This window comes from Biomphalaria glabrata, chromosome 2, assembly GCF_947242115.1.
Source record: "Biomphalaria glabrata chromosome 2, xgBioGlab47.1, whole genome shotgun sequence".
Classification (NCBI taxonomy): domain Eukaryota; kingdom Metazoa; phylum Mollusca; class Gastropoda; family Planorbidae; genus Biomphalaria; species Biomphalaria glabrata.
Genome location: NC_074712.1, coordinates 966,606 through 983,710, shown reverse-complemented (window position 1 = coordinate 983,710; position 17,105 = coordinate 966,606). Strand labels below are relative to the sequence as shown.

Below are 17,105 nucleotides of genomic sequence, written 5' to 3'. Positions count from 1 at the left end.
TCAACTGTGAATTAACACCTTTAAAAGTGAACATAGTCTACAGAGTCATACTAGAATGGTGCTAAGTCAAACAAAGCATTGGGATTTATTAAAAGAAATTTCTATAAATCAAATATGAACATAAAACTAAAATGTTATTTAACCTTGGTTAGGCCAATAATAGAATATGCATCCTCCGTTTGGGACCCTCAACTCAAGAAAACATTAAGAAACTGGAACAGGCACAAAATAGAGCAGTGCGATTCATAACAAACGAATATTCACATTCGACTAGAGTAACACCTTTAGTAAAATCAGTAAATTTAGAAAGCCTTCAGGACAGAAGACTCAAAAGTAAAGTAGCAATCATACATAAAACACTGAACCATAATCTTCAAATACAAAAACAAAATTTAATAAAATACTCTGAAAGACACAAAGATAAAGGCACATTCCTCGTCCCATATGCTAGGACAAATTTGTACAAATGCTCCTTCCTAGTGCTATTAGAGCATGGAATGGGTTGCCTGAGCTAGCCAGGAAAACCAGTGACTTGGCAGAATTTAAGTCAATGGTTAATATGCATGACTAAATGCATGACACGTAGGACGTAATCATCTTCTTTTTTGAAGTAACGTCTGTATTATATAAGATAAGATAAGATGGAAAGAGACTCAATTTCGTCATTGTGACTAGGTATATTATCTGATTATTAGTTACTAACTCCATGAAAGTAACATGAAATGAATTCTACCTCTGATAGTCATATCCAAAAGAGGCAAGAAACTTCGACAAGGAAAATACAAAATTTAAGGTAAAATTAAGATTTAAAAAAATTAAATGAAGATAAAAAAATCTTTTGTGATTTTGTAACTAAACCTATGTAACTAATAACAATATTTCTTTAAAAATGTTTATAAACCACCCCACCTTAAATAAAGGGCCACAAAACTGCCGCACGCACATCCAATTTGGTTAATTAGAAATAGGTTTGAAAATTTTGGTAAGAAAAAAATGACTAATGCGCCATCACACTGTGACTCCCTACTAGGTTTATACAATCCGTATTTTAAATAGTTATAGGTCTGCGGCATTCATCCATCGTGATTCAATGTAGACCACTTGTCTTTCCAAGGGGCGAGGGTTTTACACTGCAGTTTTGTACAAAACCTCTAAATTTCCTCGTGGCTGCTGAGACCTAGGTCAGCCTTGAATGTTGTGCTGCACACTGGGCAAGTTGCTCCAGCCTGAGTGTGTGCGAGTTGCTCTGATGCTTTTCTTCTGTCAAGTTTTTTTTTTTCCTTTTCTTCTGCAACTTGTATATCATTTGCTTCCGGTTGATAAGGTTTACGGACGAGGGATTTACATTGCAGTTTTGTACAAAACCTCTAAATTTCCTCTTGGCTGCTGAGACCTAGGTCAGCCTTGAATGTTGTGCTGCACACTGGGCCAGCTGCTCCAGCCTGAGTGTGTGCGAGTTGCTCTGATGCTTTTCTCCGTCAAGTTTTTTTTTTGTTCCTTGTCTTCTGCAACTTGTGTATCATTTGCTTCCGGTTGATAAGGTTTACGTCAATAGTAACTAGCTGAAAAGTATGGAGAACAAGGGGGAAAAAAAAGAGGCACAATTGACAGCTTTGTGTTACTTGCCAACTGAAAGTTATATTTATCAAACACACATTTCATACAGAGTTCTTCTCCGTGAGTCCATTCAGTGCAAAATGTTCCAAACAGTGACCTTGACATTATCCTAGCCACAAGCCTGGCTTTTTAAAAGACTTTTCTTATAGGTCTATGAGAGTTAAATCGGTAGAAATAAAGTGATGGGCCTTTTATCATAGGTCTTCAATGTCTGTCTAGACTACTAGAGAGTCACAGGTGAAACAGTCTGTCTAAACTTATAGTGGGGAATGACAAGTCACATGACTCTCACTTGACCATCTAACTGTGGAGTCTGGAAATGAATGTCAAAAGAAAGCGAGTTAAAATCTAATAAAACATTTATTTATTTTTTACTTTTATTATATAGAAATAAGATGTATACACAGATACATGTACAGGTATAAAAACAATAATTCACTGGGTTTGAAATAAAAACTAGACATAGAAAAAAAAGTATATTGTGACAGGGTTGGAGCCCTTGGTAAACGAAAAAAACAATCTCATTAGTGACACTATATTAAATGTCTACGGCCTTCCATTATATCTCTAACCAGCGGCTCCCCACCAGCTTAAATCAACAAGACACTCAAGGAAGTCCAAACAATGATGAATGATGGATGGCTGCCTGGTCGTGCGGTTTGCGCGCTGGACTGTCCTTCAGATTTATCGATGGTCCAGGGTTCAAATCCTGCCCGCTCCCATCCCCTGTCGTCCTGCGGGAGGTTTGGACTAGGAAGTCAACTATCTTCAACTCTGAAGGAACATCCGAAACATGTAAAACATTTTACAACAAACAAACAATGAGCAATAAAAAAAAAAGAAGATTTTAACAATTGTGTTCTCTAGACTGACCAAAGCAACAAATAAAACTCACTTTGATAATAACTACGTCTGTTTTGAGTTGAAATATTCTATCAGAGATTTCTTTTTTGCACTTGGACATTTCACCGGGATCTGTAGTTTACTTGTTAACGAATACATATACATTTCGTTATTGTATGCACTGGGTTTATATTACAATATCTACAACAACAGAGTATCCTTTGCATAAAATAATCACAATAGTCACACAAATACAAATAAGAAAGGTCGCTGTACAAAATAATATCATTACAGAGCTATTATAGCTCAACAATAATGCTCTAAAACAAAACTAAGTATAAATATGCACAAGATATAAAAATAAATCTTTTTTTTTTAAAGGCATCTGTAAATAATTCACACAATGAAGATGTATAGATAATGCATAGTACATAACAATCTATATATATATAATTCTCTTTGCTCAACAATTTGGACGAGCAAGAAGTAAAGGAAAGATCACTCTCTTATTTCTGCGGATAGTAACCCCATGAAAAAACAAGAAAGGGGGGGGGGAGAAAAAGTAGGCATTCACACGTCGCTACAGATGGCTGTGTGGGAGGTTTGCACTATGAAGTAAACTATCGTCAACTCTGAAGGAACATCCAAAACATTTTACAAACAAACATTTTACAAACAAACATTTTACAAACACTAAATAGCAGCGCCGGACTTAGCCATTGTGACCAAGAAGTCATGGAAAGAGAACAACTAATCTACTATATATATTCACCCGTCACTAAATAGCAGGGCCGGATTAATCATTGTGGGGGCCCTATGCGAAACGGATTTCGCGGGGCCAAGTTTGGGTAGGGAAGCGGATAATAAATGAAATTTAAGAGTTTGTATTAGAAAATAAATTTGTCTATGCATCTTATTCATTCTTTACTACGTACAGAATTACTTTACGAGCCTTGCGTGTAGCAAAGTCATACAGTACCGGTATATCATAATAAGTCTGTTTCCTACATAGATCACGCTCAATAGAAAGAATTACCAAATGTTTCGATCTATCTTTGAGAATTGTTGACCTCAAGTAATTCTTCATTAGTATGAGGCGCGAGAAGATTCTTTCACCAGATTACACAATTACAGCTAATGCATAATGCCGTTTTTATTTTTTGCCTTTTTCCATATTGATTGATACCGCAAAATGACAATTTTTGTCTATATATTCCGGATATTTTAAGGACTTTTTCGTATCTTTAGCAATTTCGGGAGATTTCCAGGAGCTCCTGGTAAATCGACAGGAGGGCGCGGGAAATCTGTTTTAAGTTATAAAATGGTTTCATTTAAGAATTTATACACCTTGAATTAGCGTGGCTCCTATGAAAGGGTGGGCCCACTGCGGTCGCATAGGTTGCAGTGGCCTAAGGCCGGCCCTGCAAAATGGCGGCGTATGCTAAGCCGCCGGTCGACTAGTAATGATTTAATTTAAAAAAGTGCTGTTAACAAACAAAATGTAGGCTCAAGGGGCTGTGATAGCATTAAAAACATAAACACAAGAGCTAAAATGACAAACTAATCTAAAAAAGTTATAAACAGGTAGGTCTTAATGTTCTTGTTGAAAGTAAATCAGTAAAGTTTTTTATTAAAAATATTCAAGATTTGTGTTAAAAAAATAACAAGAAATACCAACATATAAACACACCCAATCCTAGTTAAGACAAGCATGGTTTAAAAAAGTTTCTTTCAATGGATGATCTCAAGAATATTGTAAGGAATACGCTATTATCATTTTAAAAAAAAGTTCCCCTTTCAGACTTAGTGGTCTATATGGAAGATGATGTAAGGTCATCTGTTTCTGTGTCCAACGGTTAACGAGAATGTCTTGTGGCCAGCACAAGGTCCAACCGCCTTTACTTTTCCCCAACTAATGTCAGTTACCCATTAGAGCTGGGTGGACTCAGAGGCGCCCGAAGATCCCGAAATAAAAAATCCCAGTCTTCATTAGGATTCGAACCCCAGACCTAAGTTTGGAAGCCAATCACTTTACCACTTAGCCACCGTGCCTCCCTGCTATTATCATGTTACATATCAATTTAAGAACATTTTGAACCAAATTCAAGCAACGCAAGGCAAAAAGATTAAAATTATTTGTTTTACAAGTTTAAGACTTTCCTCAGAAATGAGGATCATTATACCTAGGCCAAACTTGGATGCAGGGGTCTGGATTAAATTTGGAACAAATGTGGTGACAGTTTATAGGAAATACCTAACAACCAAGGAAGTCTGACTATGGTATTTATAGTTCTGCTATAAAAGTCACAAGTGGGAAAAAAAACAGAAAAACTTAATGTAGCTGATTCAATGTTTTATAGCAGTGATGCCCAACCTAATTTGACCTGCGGGCCATTTTATTTTCGAGACTCCTGTCGCTAATCACAAAAGATAAAATTGACCTGAAACTATTTGATTAGAAACCAGTAGATCTAGTACTTACATTAATTAATGGCATAATTGAAGTTGAAGTTTTTTTTACACCTCAGTAAATGACTTCATTTCTCATTTTCACTTAAAATATGAGCAACATTGTAGCTAACTCTACAACCGACTTAATTTTTGTCTCTTTTTTTTATAAATATTCCCATCCATCCTCCAATCTCTAGGTGCAGTTTTATACGCGGCTCAAACCAAGAATGCTGCCATATTTGTTTCATAATGCCACTTTCTTTATAAAACAAATATGTCGGCTTATTTTGATGTTCCATACAAAAATTAAAAAAAAATACATTCACTTTTTCTGGTAGATTCTAAATTCTACATTCATAGTCCCATTTCATAAAATAACAAATGTTAAAGGTTGTGGTACCAATCCATCAGATAAAAGGTGAGGGCTCTAACATAGAGATGCATTTTTCAGCCCCTTTAAAAAAAAAGGGAAGGGGGGATTTCTACACTTTGTGTCGACGCGGCGGGCTGGATGGAACCACGTCGCTGGCCAGATCTGGCCCGCAGGGCGTATTTTGGGCGTCACTGTTTTAAAGTGAGTAGTTCAATGTGTCACAAAATGTTTGTTCAAAGAGAAATAATTTAGCATTTAAAATCTTGGATGCTAAACAGGTGTATATAACATGAATAAACAGAAAAATAGTTACTGTGTATATTACACAACAAGTGTAAACAGAAAATAATTACTGTGCAATATAAACATTACATAACAAGAGTAATGATACACATTACATAACAAGAGTAATGATACACATTACATAACAAGAGTAATCACAAAATAGTTTGTGTGTTAATTACACAACAAGAATTAAAATAGTCACAATACATGTGTAAATTAACACAAAAAGAGTTAAAATAGTCATTATACATTTGCACATTAGACAACAAGCGTCAAGATATAAAAGTGGATTGGTGCCACAATTGATTCCTCAGAACTAAGTCTGTGACCAGCTTTGGTTCATTACTTTGTAAGTAAAAACAATGTTTTTAAAATTCTCTGCAGAATATTACAATGATTTTTAAGGCCATACATTTATAATTTAATTGGTCCAATACCAAAGAATCAAACGTTATTAATTCAAATGGTACAAAATTTAAGTAATTTTAGTTTTGTATCAAAATATTAGTTAAGGAAGGACTTTTGGACTTTTTATTTTTTCAATCTCAGTCTTGCCTTTTGAGCTGTGTTATTTTATCTGCTTTATTTCTATTTCTAGAGAAATGTTAACACTATCACTGATCTGTCAATGTCCAACCAATCCTATCTGAAGTAATATCTGTAGTACCACTAGCACAATTGAATTACTTCTACTGCTTCCTAGCATCCACAGACAAAAAAAGTGACAAAATAAATTAGCCAGTGAGTTAACATTTACAAATTAAATGTCAAGACAACCTTGCCTCCATGATTTGTGGGGTAATAAATGCAGATTTTTTCTAAAACACAGACAGTCAGATTCTTACAGATACAATAAACCAGTCACAGACACTGGTTAATTGATCAGATTCTTATGCATACAATAAAACCAGTCCACAGACACTAGTTAATATACCAGATTCTTATGGATACAATAAACCGGTCTACAGACACTAGTTAATTGATCATATTCTTATGTATACAATAAACCAGTCCACAGACACTGTCTAATTGACCAGATTCTTATACATACAATAAGCTAGTCCACAGACACTGATTAATTGACCAGATACTTATACATACAATAAGCTAGTCCACAGACACTGGTTAATTGACCAGTTCTTATACATACAATAAGCTAGTCCACAGACACTGGTTAATTGACCAGATCTTATACATACAATAAGCTAGTCCACAGACACTAGTTAATATACCAGATTCTTAGACATACTAGCTAGTCCACAGAATTACTTCAATGGTAGTAAATCATTAACATCATTATAAATAATTGCATTTAATTTGTCACCTAGACAGATATACAGGAGAGTATACAAGAACATATGCATACACCTAGCTTGTTTCTGCCACAGAAGATAACTATCAGGGGCAACAACTCCAGTAAGATTTATTTTATTTGACCTTGTTTATAATAAACTATCAGATGAACAGGGGAAAAAAAAAAATCAAATTTATTCATAAAAGACTTCTTTCAAACTAGCTGACTGCTTTTAATGTCTGTCTAGTAATTATACACTAGTCATTAATTAGGACTCTTTTTTTCACACAGCCTCAGATATATATAGACCTAATAGTAATTAACTAACGAGCTTCTCTAGTATATCAGAATATTATGCATACATACATGTGCACTTATGTAATGAGAGAATGGAAGAGAAAGTGACTTCTGATACGGGAATGTTATGAACTTAAAACAGGTGAAGATTTTATTGCATTGCTAGTTGTGTGCATATTGTGTACTTGAATAACATTGCATTGTAATATCAAATTTCATGAGAGTCAGAGTTAAAATATTCTGTAGCTGCCAAATACTCGTCCTTATCCACAGTCAGCACACCATTAGTGCTGCCATTTAAATAGCATTGACAAAATTTTGTCACTAGTTCATTTCGATGAGAAGTGCGAAATTGACGGTTAATGGAACTCTGGATTTTTCCGATGGACTACATTTAGACTGTTCATTTCATCCTCAGCGTTCTCTTCACGGCTGGCAGGCTGGCTGTAAGGAGTCGCACCAGTGCCATTAGAACTGGCCACCTCAACACTTGAAAAAACTTCTTTTAAATTTGTCTCCTCCGATGGTGGCTCTCGATAACGAAGCGGAAGGCCAAATTCCTGTTGGGGCTCTTCTGACGACTGAAGTCTTTGACCTTCGTCCTACAAAATAAAATACAAAATTTACAGTGAATTATGTAGCTTAGATAAACTCAGTTCTAAAGTTGGTAAAAAATAAATATGTTTGCAATCAAACGGACCCTCGATATTACTAGTAATAGAATCTTTAGTATATATTTGTTTTCTACTGATATTAAAAGTAATATAGAGTTTTGAAAAAATATTTTTTTCTACTGATATTACAAGTAATAGAATCTTTAAAAAATAATTTTCTACTGATATTAAAAGTAATAAAATCTTTCAAAACATTTTTTCTACTAATATTACAAGTAATAGAATCTTTAAAAATATTTTTTCTATTGAAAACTTTGCATGGTAAGTAATTATAATCAGTACATTAATGGCTGTATCTGTCCTCAGACAATGACCTAATAAGTTTTTTAAAAAGTTTGATGAATCTAAGAAAATGTCGTTCCTTAACTACAGAATGGATGATAAAGTGATATCCCATACAATTTTGTGTGTGTCTATAGATGCACAATTTTCATCTAAACAATTCAACATTTACTTAACACTTTTATCATTTGATTACAGAAATGTGCCAGTCAGACAGACTGTTTTAACTCTTTCTCTCCATAATTATTTTTCCACATTCTGACGGAATTCTTCATTGTGGTCATTACTATTTCCCTCCCCCTCTTATGATTACGCTTCAATAACTTTTTCGTTTGTTAAATGAAAATGTTTTATTTTGTATAGAATTAAAGGGGAATGCATGCTCTTTTTATGTAACACAAAGTCAAGTTTCTAAAATTAAACATTAATTTAATTTAATAAGGTCAAATCAACGATAGTATCGTCAATTAGGAGAGAAAGAGTTAAAAAAACAAACAGAATTTCTTCTCTCTATTTACATTCAGAATATCTCCCAGAGGAAAGGATGTTATGTAGTAAAAAGTGCACTGTACGGTTTAAATGTTGTAACAGTTCTATCCTATTATAAAGTACTCACAATAAACTGTCGTTCCAAATAATCATTCTGCATAGCGGCAATAAAAGGTAGCAAGCGGTTAATATCAAGAAAGTGATCAGTCAGCAAATGTAGCAGTCAGCAAATGTAGCAGGAAGGCATTGTAGAAGAAAAAAAAAAAAGAAAATAAGCATATCATGGAATTTTCTTTTCATCATAAAATATATTTGAGGTTAACAGAGGGGCATATTCAGTGCATATTTGGTTTTGATAATTCATGTTACTGAGTAATTTTAATTACAACACATTAAACTGACATTGAAAAAAATTTTACATACCAAAATATCAATTTTTGTTTTCAGTTTGATGCACTGTTAAAAAAAATGGAATATAGAAATTTGTATGAACAATGTAAAATTGTGAAAGCTAAATTTAAACCACTAAATTAATTAATAAATTTAAAACTAAAATGAACTTCATATCTTGATGTCCTAACCTCTGCCTGTAGTTTTTGATTCGATAGCTCCACTTCCGTTTTGGCAGCTCTTTCTGCATTCAACCGGCTTTGAAGTTCTAGAACTTTCTCTTTTAAACTTTTTAATTCAACATTTAGATTGTTTTGATCAGTGACCTTGAAAAAGGATTCATATATATATATATATGTTAATAAATATTCATGTTTTAAATGTCAGAAGCTAATTATTAGAAGATACAAAAACAAAATAGATGTTTTAGAAACAAATTGCAGCATGTGTTTTCACAAAATGGTTTGATGGGTAACTTTTTATTTTTAATTTGACTGACCCACCCCTGAAAAAAGATTTGAAAAGTTTACCTTGTTAGTTAACAGTTGTTGTTCTAACAAAAGTCTATCAATTTCTTGTGACTGTTTATCCATTGTTTCTTGATTCTGAAAAGATCTATGTCAAATTAATTGAGCGAAGAAGTCTTATTTTGTGTCAGGTATATTTTTAACTCTGTATGCCTAACAAATATTTTAATCTCTGTACCGGTATGCCTAACAAATATTTTAATCTCTGTATGCTTAACAAAAGTGATTACAACCAGCCTAGATTACTTCATATAAGTACTCTTTCTTTCCTAGCCTCAAAAGAGCGTTGAAAAGTGTTGTGTGTTTCTATGTTAAGTTGTCTAAATCAGCCAGGAATACGAATGACTCTAATTAACACACATGAGAAGACTAACACATAAATCTTCATATTAGAAGGAACATTTGTAAATGGTAAGACAAAATTAGAAATATATGATCCATTATTACAAAAAAAAACATTTTCCCACTTCAAGGAACGAAACAAATAAAATTGAAATTTTACATTTTTTCTTTACTTCAAACCCAGCCCCTTCACTTTATCTTTGTTTTTATATGTTTCAGATGTTCCTTCAAAGTAAAAGTTCCCCTCTCAGACCATGCAGTCTATAGGGCAGATGATGTAAAGGCCATCTGTTTCTGTGGCCCACGGTTAACAAGGGTGTCATGTGCCCAGCACAACAACTAATTGCCTTTACTTTTCCCCAACTCATGTTAAGTACCCAATCGAGCTGGGTGGATTCAGAGACACCATAACAATCCCAAATTAAAAATCACAGTCTTTGGATTTGAGCCCAGAACCACCCAGCTCAGAAGCCAAGCGCTTTACCACTCAGCCACCCCAGCTCCTATATTCCTTCAGAAATGAAGACTATGTCCTAGCAAAAAAACTTGTGCAGGACAGCAGGAGCTGATGGTAAAAAGGGTTTAAATTTGACAAGACCAGACATTCATCATTTGAAGCAATATGAAGTAACTTGACAATTAAAGCTACATCAAAGATAGTCATGATGTCTGCCCTTCTTGTAGCTTCACAATTCAACCAACATTAAAGATATCCATGTCACCTGACGTCTGGGTAGACCAACCATTCAACAAAGATTAAACAATAGATCTCTAGCCTCTGGCTTTAAACGCTCATTGTAATTAAAAACAGGAGCTTCAAGCAGATCGTCTGTTAATTCCTCTAGAAGAGGGGACTCAAAAAAAAAACTTATTGCCTTGCGGTGTTAAGGCTTCATGAAACAACCTCAGAAAAATCAGGAATGCGGAACCCCATAGGTTTTGGGAATATCTTATTTTATCTTATATAATACTTCAAAAAAGAAGATGATTACGTCCTACGCGTCATGCATTTAGTCATGCACGATAACCAATGACTTAAATTCTGCCAAGTCACAACTATGTCATTTGCTACTGACAGCTTCTGCAACTGAGTTGCCTAATCTAATGCAAATCATTCCTTGGATATCATCAGCAAGGCCAAGAGAGAGACCATGATGTATATATATATAATCTAAAAGAAACAAATTTATAATACAAAAAAAATAGAAATAACTCACTTTTTCAATTTCTTGCTGACTAATCTTCAGCTGTGAAAAAAGCAAAAAGTGAAATCAATTTTACCACAACAAGCAAGAAAGTACATTCAAATGGACCAACACAGCTTAAGTTAAACAACATTCATGGGTATAAAAAAAAAGGGACTCGGCAGCAACAATAGAGAAATCTTTTACCCCACAGACATCATCACTCCCTAAGCAAAGTGGTGATTGAAATTGTATGAGACGAAACATGTCCCCCAAAGACAGCCACATCGTAGTGGCTACAAAGTGGAAAACGAAAACAGAGCTAAAAAAAATATGGCATTACTTCATTGGAGAGAGATTACTGCCCTAGGCACAGAAGTTTCCAAGTACTCCCAGGTTCATTATCTTCTAAAATCTTTTAGGACAAAATAAATGGCATAGAAGAGAGCACTGTCGTGCGCATCTTGCTTGGTATTTTCTTTTGTGCACCATAAGGGTTTTGTTAGTTTTTAGTTTCTAAGGATGCGCTATATTGGTGTCGTTTGCTCTCTTGTTTTGCCTTGAGATGGGAGTTCTCTTGTTTTGCCTTGAGATGGGAGTTCTCTTGTTTTGCCTTGAGATGGAGTTCTCTGTGTGGTTTTCTTGCCCCAGTATTGGATACGTTAGTTTATTTGAGATGGGAGTTCTCTTGTTTTGCCTTGAGATGGAGTTCTCTGTGTGGTTTTCTTGCCCCAGTATTGGGTAAGTTAGTTTATTTGAGATGGGAGTTCTCTTGTTTTGCCTTGAGATGGAGTTCTCTGTGTGGTTTTCTTGCCCCAGTATTGGATAAGTTAGTTTATTTGAGATGGGAGTTCTCTTGTTTTGCCTTGAGATGGAGTTCTCTGTGTGGTTTTCTTGCCCCAGTATTGGATAAGTTAGTTTATTTGAGATGCGAGTTCTCTTGTTTTGCCTTGAGATGGAGTTCTCTGTGTGGTTTTCTTGCCCCAGTATTTGTATAAATTAGTTTATTTGAGATGCGAGTTCTCTTGTTTTGCCTTGAGATGGAGTTCTCTGTGTGGTTTTCTTGCCCCAGTATTGGATAAGTTAGTTTATTTGAGATGCGAGTTCTCTTGTTTTGCCTTGAGATGGAGTTCTCTGTGTGGTTTTCTTGCCCCAGTATTGGATAAGTTAGTTTATTTGAGATGCGAGTTCTCTTGTTTTGCCTTGAGATGGAGTTCTCTGTGTGGTTTTCTTGCCCCAGTATTGGATAAGTTAGATTATTTGAGATGCGAGTTCTCTTGTTTTGCCTTGAGATGGAGTTCTCTGTGTGGTTTTCTTGCCCCAGTATTGGATAAGTTAGTTTATTTGAGATGCGAGTTCTCTTGTTTTGCCTTGAGATGGAGTTCTCTGTGTGGTTTTCTTGCCCCAGTATTGGATAAGTTAGTTTATTTGAGATGCGAGTTCTCTTGTTTTGCCTTGAGATGGGAGTTCTCTGTGTGGTTTTCTTGCCCCAGTATTGGGTAAGTTAGTTTATTGTACTGCCTTCTGAATGTCGTAGATATAAAATCGTTTCTTTTATAATCGCGCGAATGGCGGTCTCAAAGGAGTGTGTATTTTTCTTATCTAGGGACCCAGGCTTGGGACTCTGCAGGAGTGGAGTTTGATTTGTAGGATGTGTTATTGTATAACATATAGAGATGTCTGCAAGCGAGACATGAGAGCCTCAGGCATCAGCGAAAGTATGTGGGGAAAACATAGCGGAGTGACCGGAGTGCATGGAGACAGACTGTGCGTGCTGGGACAACCCTTGCTGAGAACAAAAGAATTGAAGCGGCTTTAATCAAGAGGGATAAAAAGAAAGCTGCCCTGTCCGCTAGCCCTGAATCAGAGGCATACACATGTACGAATTGTGGCAAAGTCTGCCGTTCTAGAATTGGCTTGATTGGCCACACCAGATTCTGCCCCGATTAAGCCAAAGCCAGTGACTCATTTGGGCGCATCCATTGCCTTTCGAGACAAAAGGAGCCATATATATTGTAGTTGACTATCGTCCATGTCTTTGGATGTGAGCTTTGCGAGCCCCCGATTGACTGTGGCAATGAGATTAAGGTGTGCTATAGTTCATAGTACATACTATTAATATGTATTCAACCTTCATGTCATAATATTCATACATTCATTAAACTGTTGAACGTACACTCTTGTGTTAACTCGTGTAAGTTAACGTGTCATTATTATTAAAATTGTTCATGTTGAACAATTTGTTGTTCAGTTGAACGGCCTGTATTCTATTTTTAGTACGCCCTAGTTATGAGTTCTCTTATTCTTTGCTTGGTCTGTACTGATCATGAGGGGAGCCCGGGCATGTAAATCATATCCAAGACGAGCCTGAAAAACCCTCCTGACAAGCATTTAACACCAGGCGGCTTCCCCACGAGAGACAAGGCTGGAGATAATTCTTACAAAGGCTGTAAGATACACTTATTTGAAAACAAAAGAAAATACGCTACTGAGGACAAACGTAGACGGCAGAAAGATAACCTAAATCGACCACTAGCAGACCAGCAGGTTATATCTGGATATGCTGGATGTGGCGAAATCTGTAACAGCAGATCCAATCCGGGACTGCGTAGCCGTGTGGAATACCTCATTAATCTTCCAACGCGAAGACAAGCCTTACTTTTTAAAAAGCGTACAGATGCCATGCTTTCAGAGAAACAATATTTGTCTATGCTTTGAATAAAATATGAACAACTTAAGAGGAGACAGCTCAATGTTGTCAAAGTGTCAACTAGACCAGGGGTCGGCAACCTTTTGAGTCGGAAGAGCCAAAATTATAATTTACAAAATTTCCATTTTTTAAAGAGCCACAACATTTTTTCCTAACCAAAAATAAATAGTACGCACACAATTTTTTTATGAAAAAAAAAATACAACACCTATATATAATTTAATTCATATATAAGTAGTGTTTTTCACAACAAATTAGATATATGTCACTGTTAGATAGTTTGTTTGTTTTTTTATTTCGGTAACAAATAAAGAAGTTAAAAATTTACTTACAACACTAACTTCAATTCCAGATAATTGAGCAAAACCAATTGAATTGGAGCGATGGCTTTGGTTTTAGAAAGTTTGGATAAATTTGAATCATAGCTTGTTTTTAGTTTCCAACACGACTCTAAATTTTCATTTGTTAGTTGGATTCTTACTTTACTTTTAACTCTATTCCTGCAAGAGAACGCTTGCTCGCGCAAATATGTTGATCCAAAGATAGTCAAATCAATCCAAATGCCAACTTCTTCACCTGACTGTAGTAGTCTGGAAGAGTATTCCATGCGCCGAATTGAACTCGCGGCATTCCTTTTAAAGCGGTCCACTTTTGTTGCGTTAAGTACATACATTTCTGGACCTACAACATTTTCACCTAGCTTTTCATCTCTGTAAATTTTGCACTCCACGACACTTTACTTTTTAAATCGATCAATTGCATTTCTAGAGATCCAGAATTAATTCCTAGTGGATCAATATGGATTTCGTTACTGTTTGTGTTCAGACGATTAACTAAGAATGCTAGAATGGTTTTGTTGGTTTTGAATAGCTCAAGTCTATCATGGAATTCATTCTGATTTGTTTATAACTGTACTGAAGTAATTCGTGTCTTTATCGTGATACTGTTTTAGACATTGAAAATGAAGTAACTTACGGCTCTGAATATAGTCTGCAAAAAAGAAATTTTTCTTCAAAACCAACCGATTCTTCTACCAAAAACATAGGCTGGGTTTTCCTTCTCTTGCAGTTTTAGATTCAGCTCATTTAATTTCTGTGTTATATCCACCACAAAGTAACAGTTCGCTGTTAAAAATCTTGATTACCAAACTCATTACCTCAACTATATTCCGGCCAGAAATGTTTTGGGCACTTCTTGGTGTATAATTCAGTAAAACGTAAAAATTTCGCGGTTGACTTTGCTCCGACGAATTGTTGTTGCTCCTTTATTTTTCCTGTCATAATCCTGGCTCCATCAGTAGCTATCTAAACGATTGTCTTCAAGATTTTTTTCGCACGGCATTCTATCTTCTCCTCTAGTTAGTCACGAGAGCGGTTCCAATCCTAGAAGTTCTTCTTTTAGCCCTTGGGAAAACATATACCTGACAAAATGGGCAACTTGTGCCATGTCTTTATGTTGCAAGACTCGTCTATAGCAAGTGATAAGACAGAAAAAAAGTTGAATATCTTCCACCTGCAAATATGTTACATTTGAGGAAATTTTAGCTATTCTATCTTGTACTGATTTAGCGGATAGTGGCTAATCTTTGATTTTTTTCCCAAGATTTCTGGTTTGTTTTTGAAACCACGAAACGGTTCTTTAGATGAAACAACAAACTAAAAGTCACAGCCAAAGCGAGTGGTGAAGATAGCAATTAGTCTGGCGTCGAAAGAGAATTAAAACCTACCTAAAAACATCTGACGACGGCTGATAGCTTCCAACGGATTTACAACAGTGACGACGCGTAATGGGGAAGTGTGTGATGAAAAGCGAGTACAAGTGTCTGAGAGATAGAATCGGTGGCTTATCTTCGTTAAACAATTCAGAACTATTTTTTAAAATGTTTCGATAAAATAAATAATATTTGTGTATGGAACTAAAGAGCCGCAGCTTCACATCCAAAGAGCCGCATGTGGCTCGCGAGCCGCAGGTTGCCGACGCCGAACTAGGCCAAGGGGAAAAAAAAAAGACATGGTCTTTTAGCTAATAAGCTGAATGTGAAAGGTTATCTAGATCAATCTTTCTTGTACAATTAGATCTACTAGTACAATCATGCTTTGCCTTCAACATTTAACAAGCTTGTCATTGATAGAAAAAAATGACTTTATGAATACTGTTTTTAAAAATGTATAAAATTAAACAACAGGATTTCATGGGTGGTTGATTCTTACTTTTAGTCAATTTTTTCATAAAGTGTTTCCTGGGCACAATTTAAAAAAAAAACTGCAGAGTAAAAGATGTTGTTTAGTGTTCTTTTTTTTTTCCTCTTTCTAATGCATTTTTAACTCTTTCTCTCCGTAATTATTTACCACATTCCGGTGGAATCAACGCTGGTATCGTCAGTTAGGAAAGAAAGAGTTAATTTTTAAAAAGTTTAAGTATTTCAATGTGTCAAATATTGAGAGTTGCGTTGCGTTACAGTTGAGCATGACAAAATGTTTGCCTTTGTTTTTTTATTTGAAGCAGTACAATGCATTTATACTTACATTGGACTCTAAGAAATAGTTCTTCATCTTTAAATCTTCATTTAACTGAAACAGAATAAATCAGCTCTCAGAGGATTATCATTACCTAGGTTACTCTCTAGGTTTGTATGATAAGATTACTTTTATTGACACGGTTAAAAGAAGGCAACAATGAGTTAAGTGCAATATTAAATCAATCCACTGAGTAAATAGAATGTTTCAATTAACAGTTGAACTAATGATGTATAATCTAAAGAAACTCATGATGTATAATATAAAGAAACTCATGATGTATAATATAAAGAAACTCATGATGTATGATATAAAGAAACTCATGATGTATGATATAAAGAAACTCATGATTTATAATATAAAGAAACTCATGATGTATGATATAAAGAAACTCATGATGTATAATATAAAGAAACTCATGATGTATAATATAAAGAAACTCATGATGTATAATCTAAAGAAACTCATGATGTATGATATAAAGAAACTCATGATGTATGACATAAAGAAACTCATGATGTATGATATAAAGAAACTCATGATGTATGATATAAAGAAACTCATGATGTATAATATAAAGAAACTCATGATGTATAATATAAAGAAACTCATGATGTATAATATAAAGAAACTCATGATGTATAATATAAAGAAACTCATGATGTATAATATAAAGAAACTCATGATGTATGATATAAAGAAACTCATGATGTATGACATAAAGAAACTCATGATGTATGACATAAAGAAACTCATGATGTATAACATATGAACACATACCTCTTTTGACGTATAACACATAAACAAACTCATGATGTGTAAAACATATAA

The 17,105-nt window shown here is 34.9% G+C and overlaps 1 protein-coding gene across 2 annotated transcripts in view; it reads right to left on the bottom strand.

Moving 5' to 3' along the window:
* Positions 1-1,964: 1,964 nt before the first annotated feature.
* The window catches only part of LOC106075898 (uncharacterized), a 33,497-nt gene continuing 18,356 nt past the window's right edge, over positions 1,965-17,105 (bottom strand). Inside the window, exons 3-9 of one of the 2 annotated variants that reach the window (XM_056018690.1) lie at positions 16,284-16,328; positions 11,082-11,111; positions 9,526-9,600; positions 9,187-9,321; positions 9,029-9,061; positions 8,733-8,759; positions 1,965-7,762 (exon numbers count right to left, since the gene is read on the bottom strand). In XM_056018690.1, coding sequence (XP_055874665.1) covers positions 7,520-7,762; positions 8,733-8,759; positions 9,029-9,061; positions 9,187-9,321; positions 9,526-9,600; positions 11,082-11,111; positions 16,284-16,328 — 588 coding nt within the window. In that variant the 3' untranslated portion in view covers positions 1,965-7,519. The remainder of the gene's footprint in view (positions 7,763-8,732; positions 8,760-9,028; positions 9,062-9,186; positions 9,322-9,525; positions 9,601-11,081; positions 11,112-16,283; positions 16,329-17,105) is intronic. The other variant, XM_056018691.1, reaches the window with a different exon arrangement.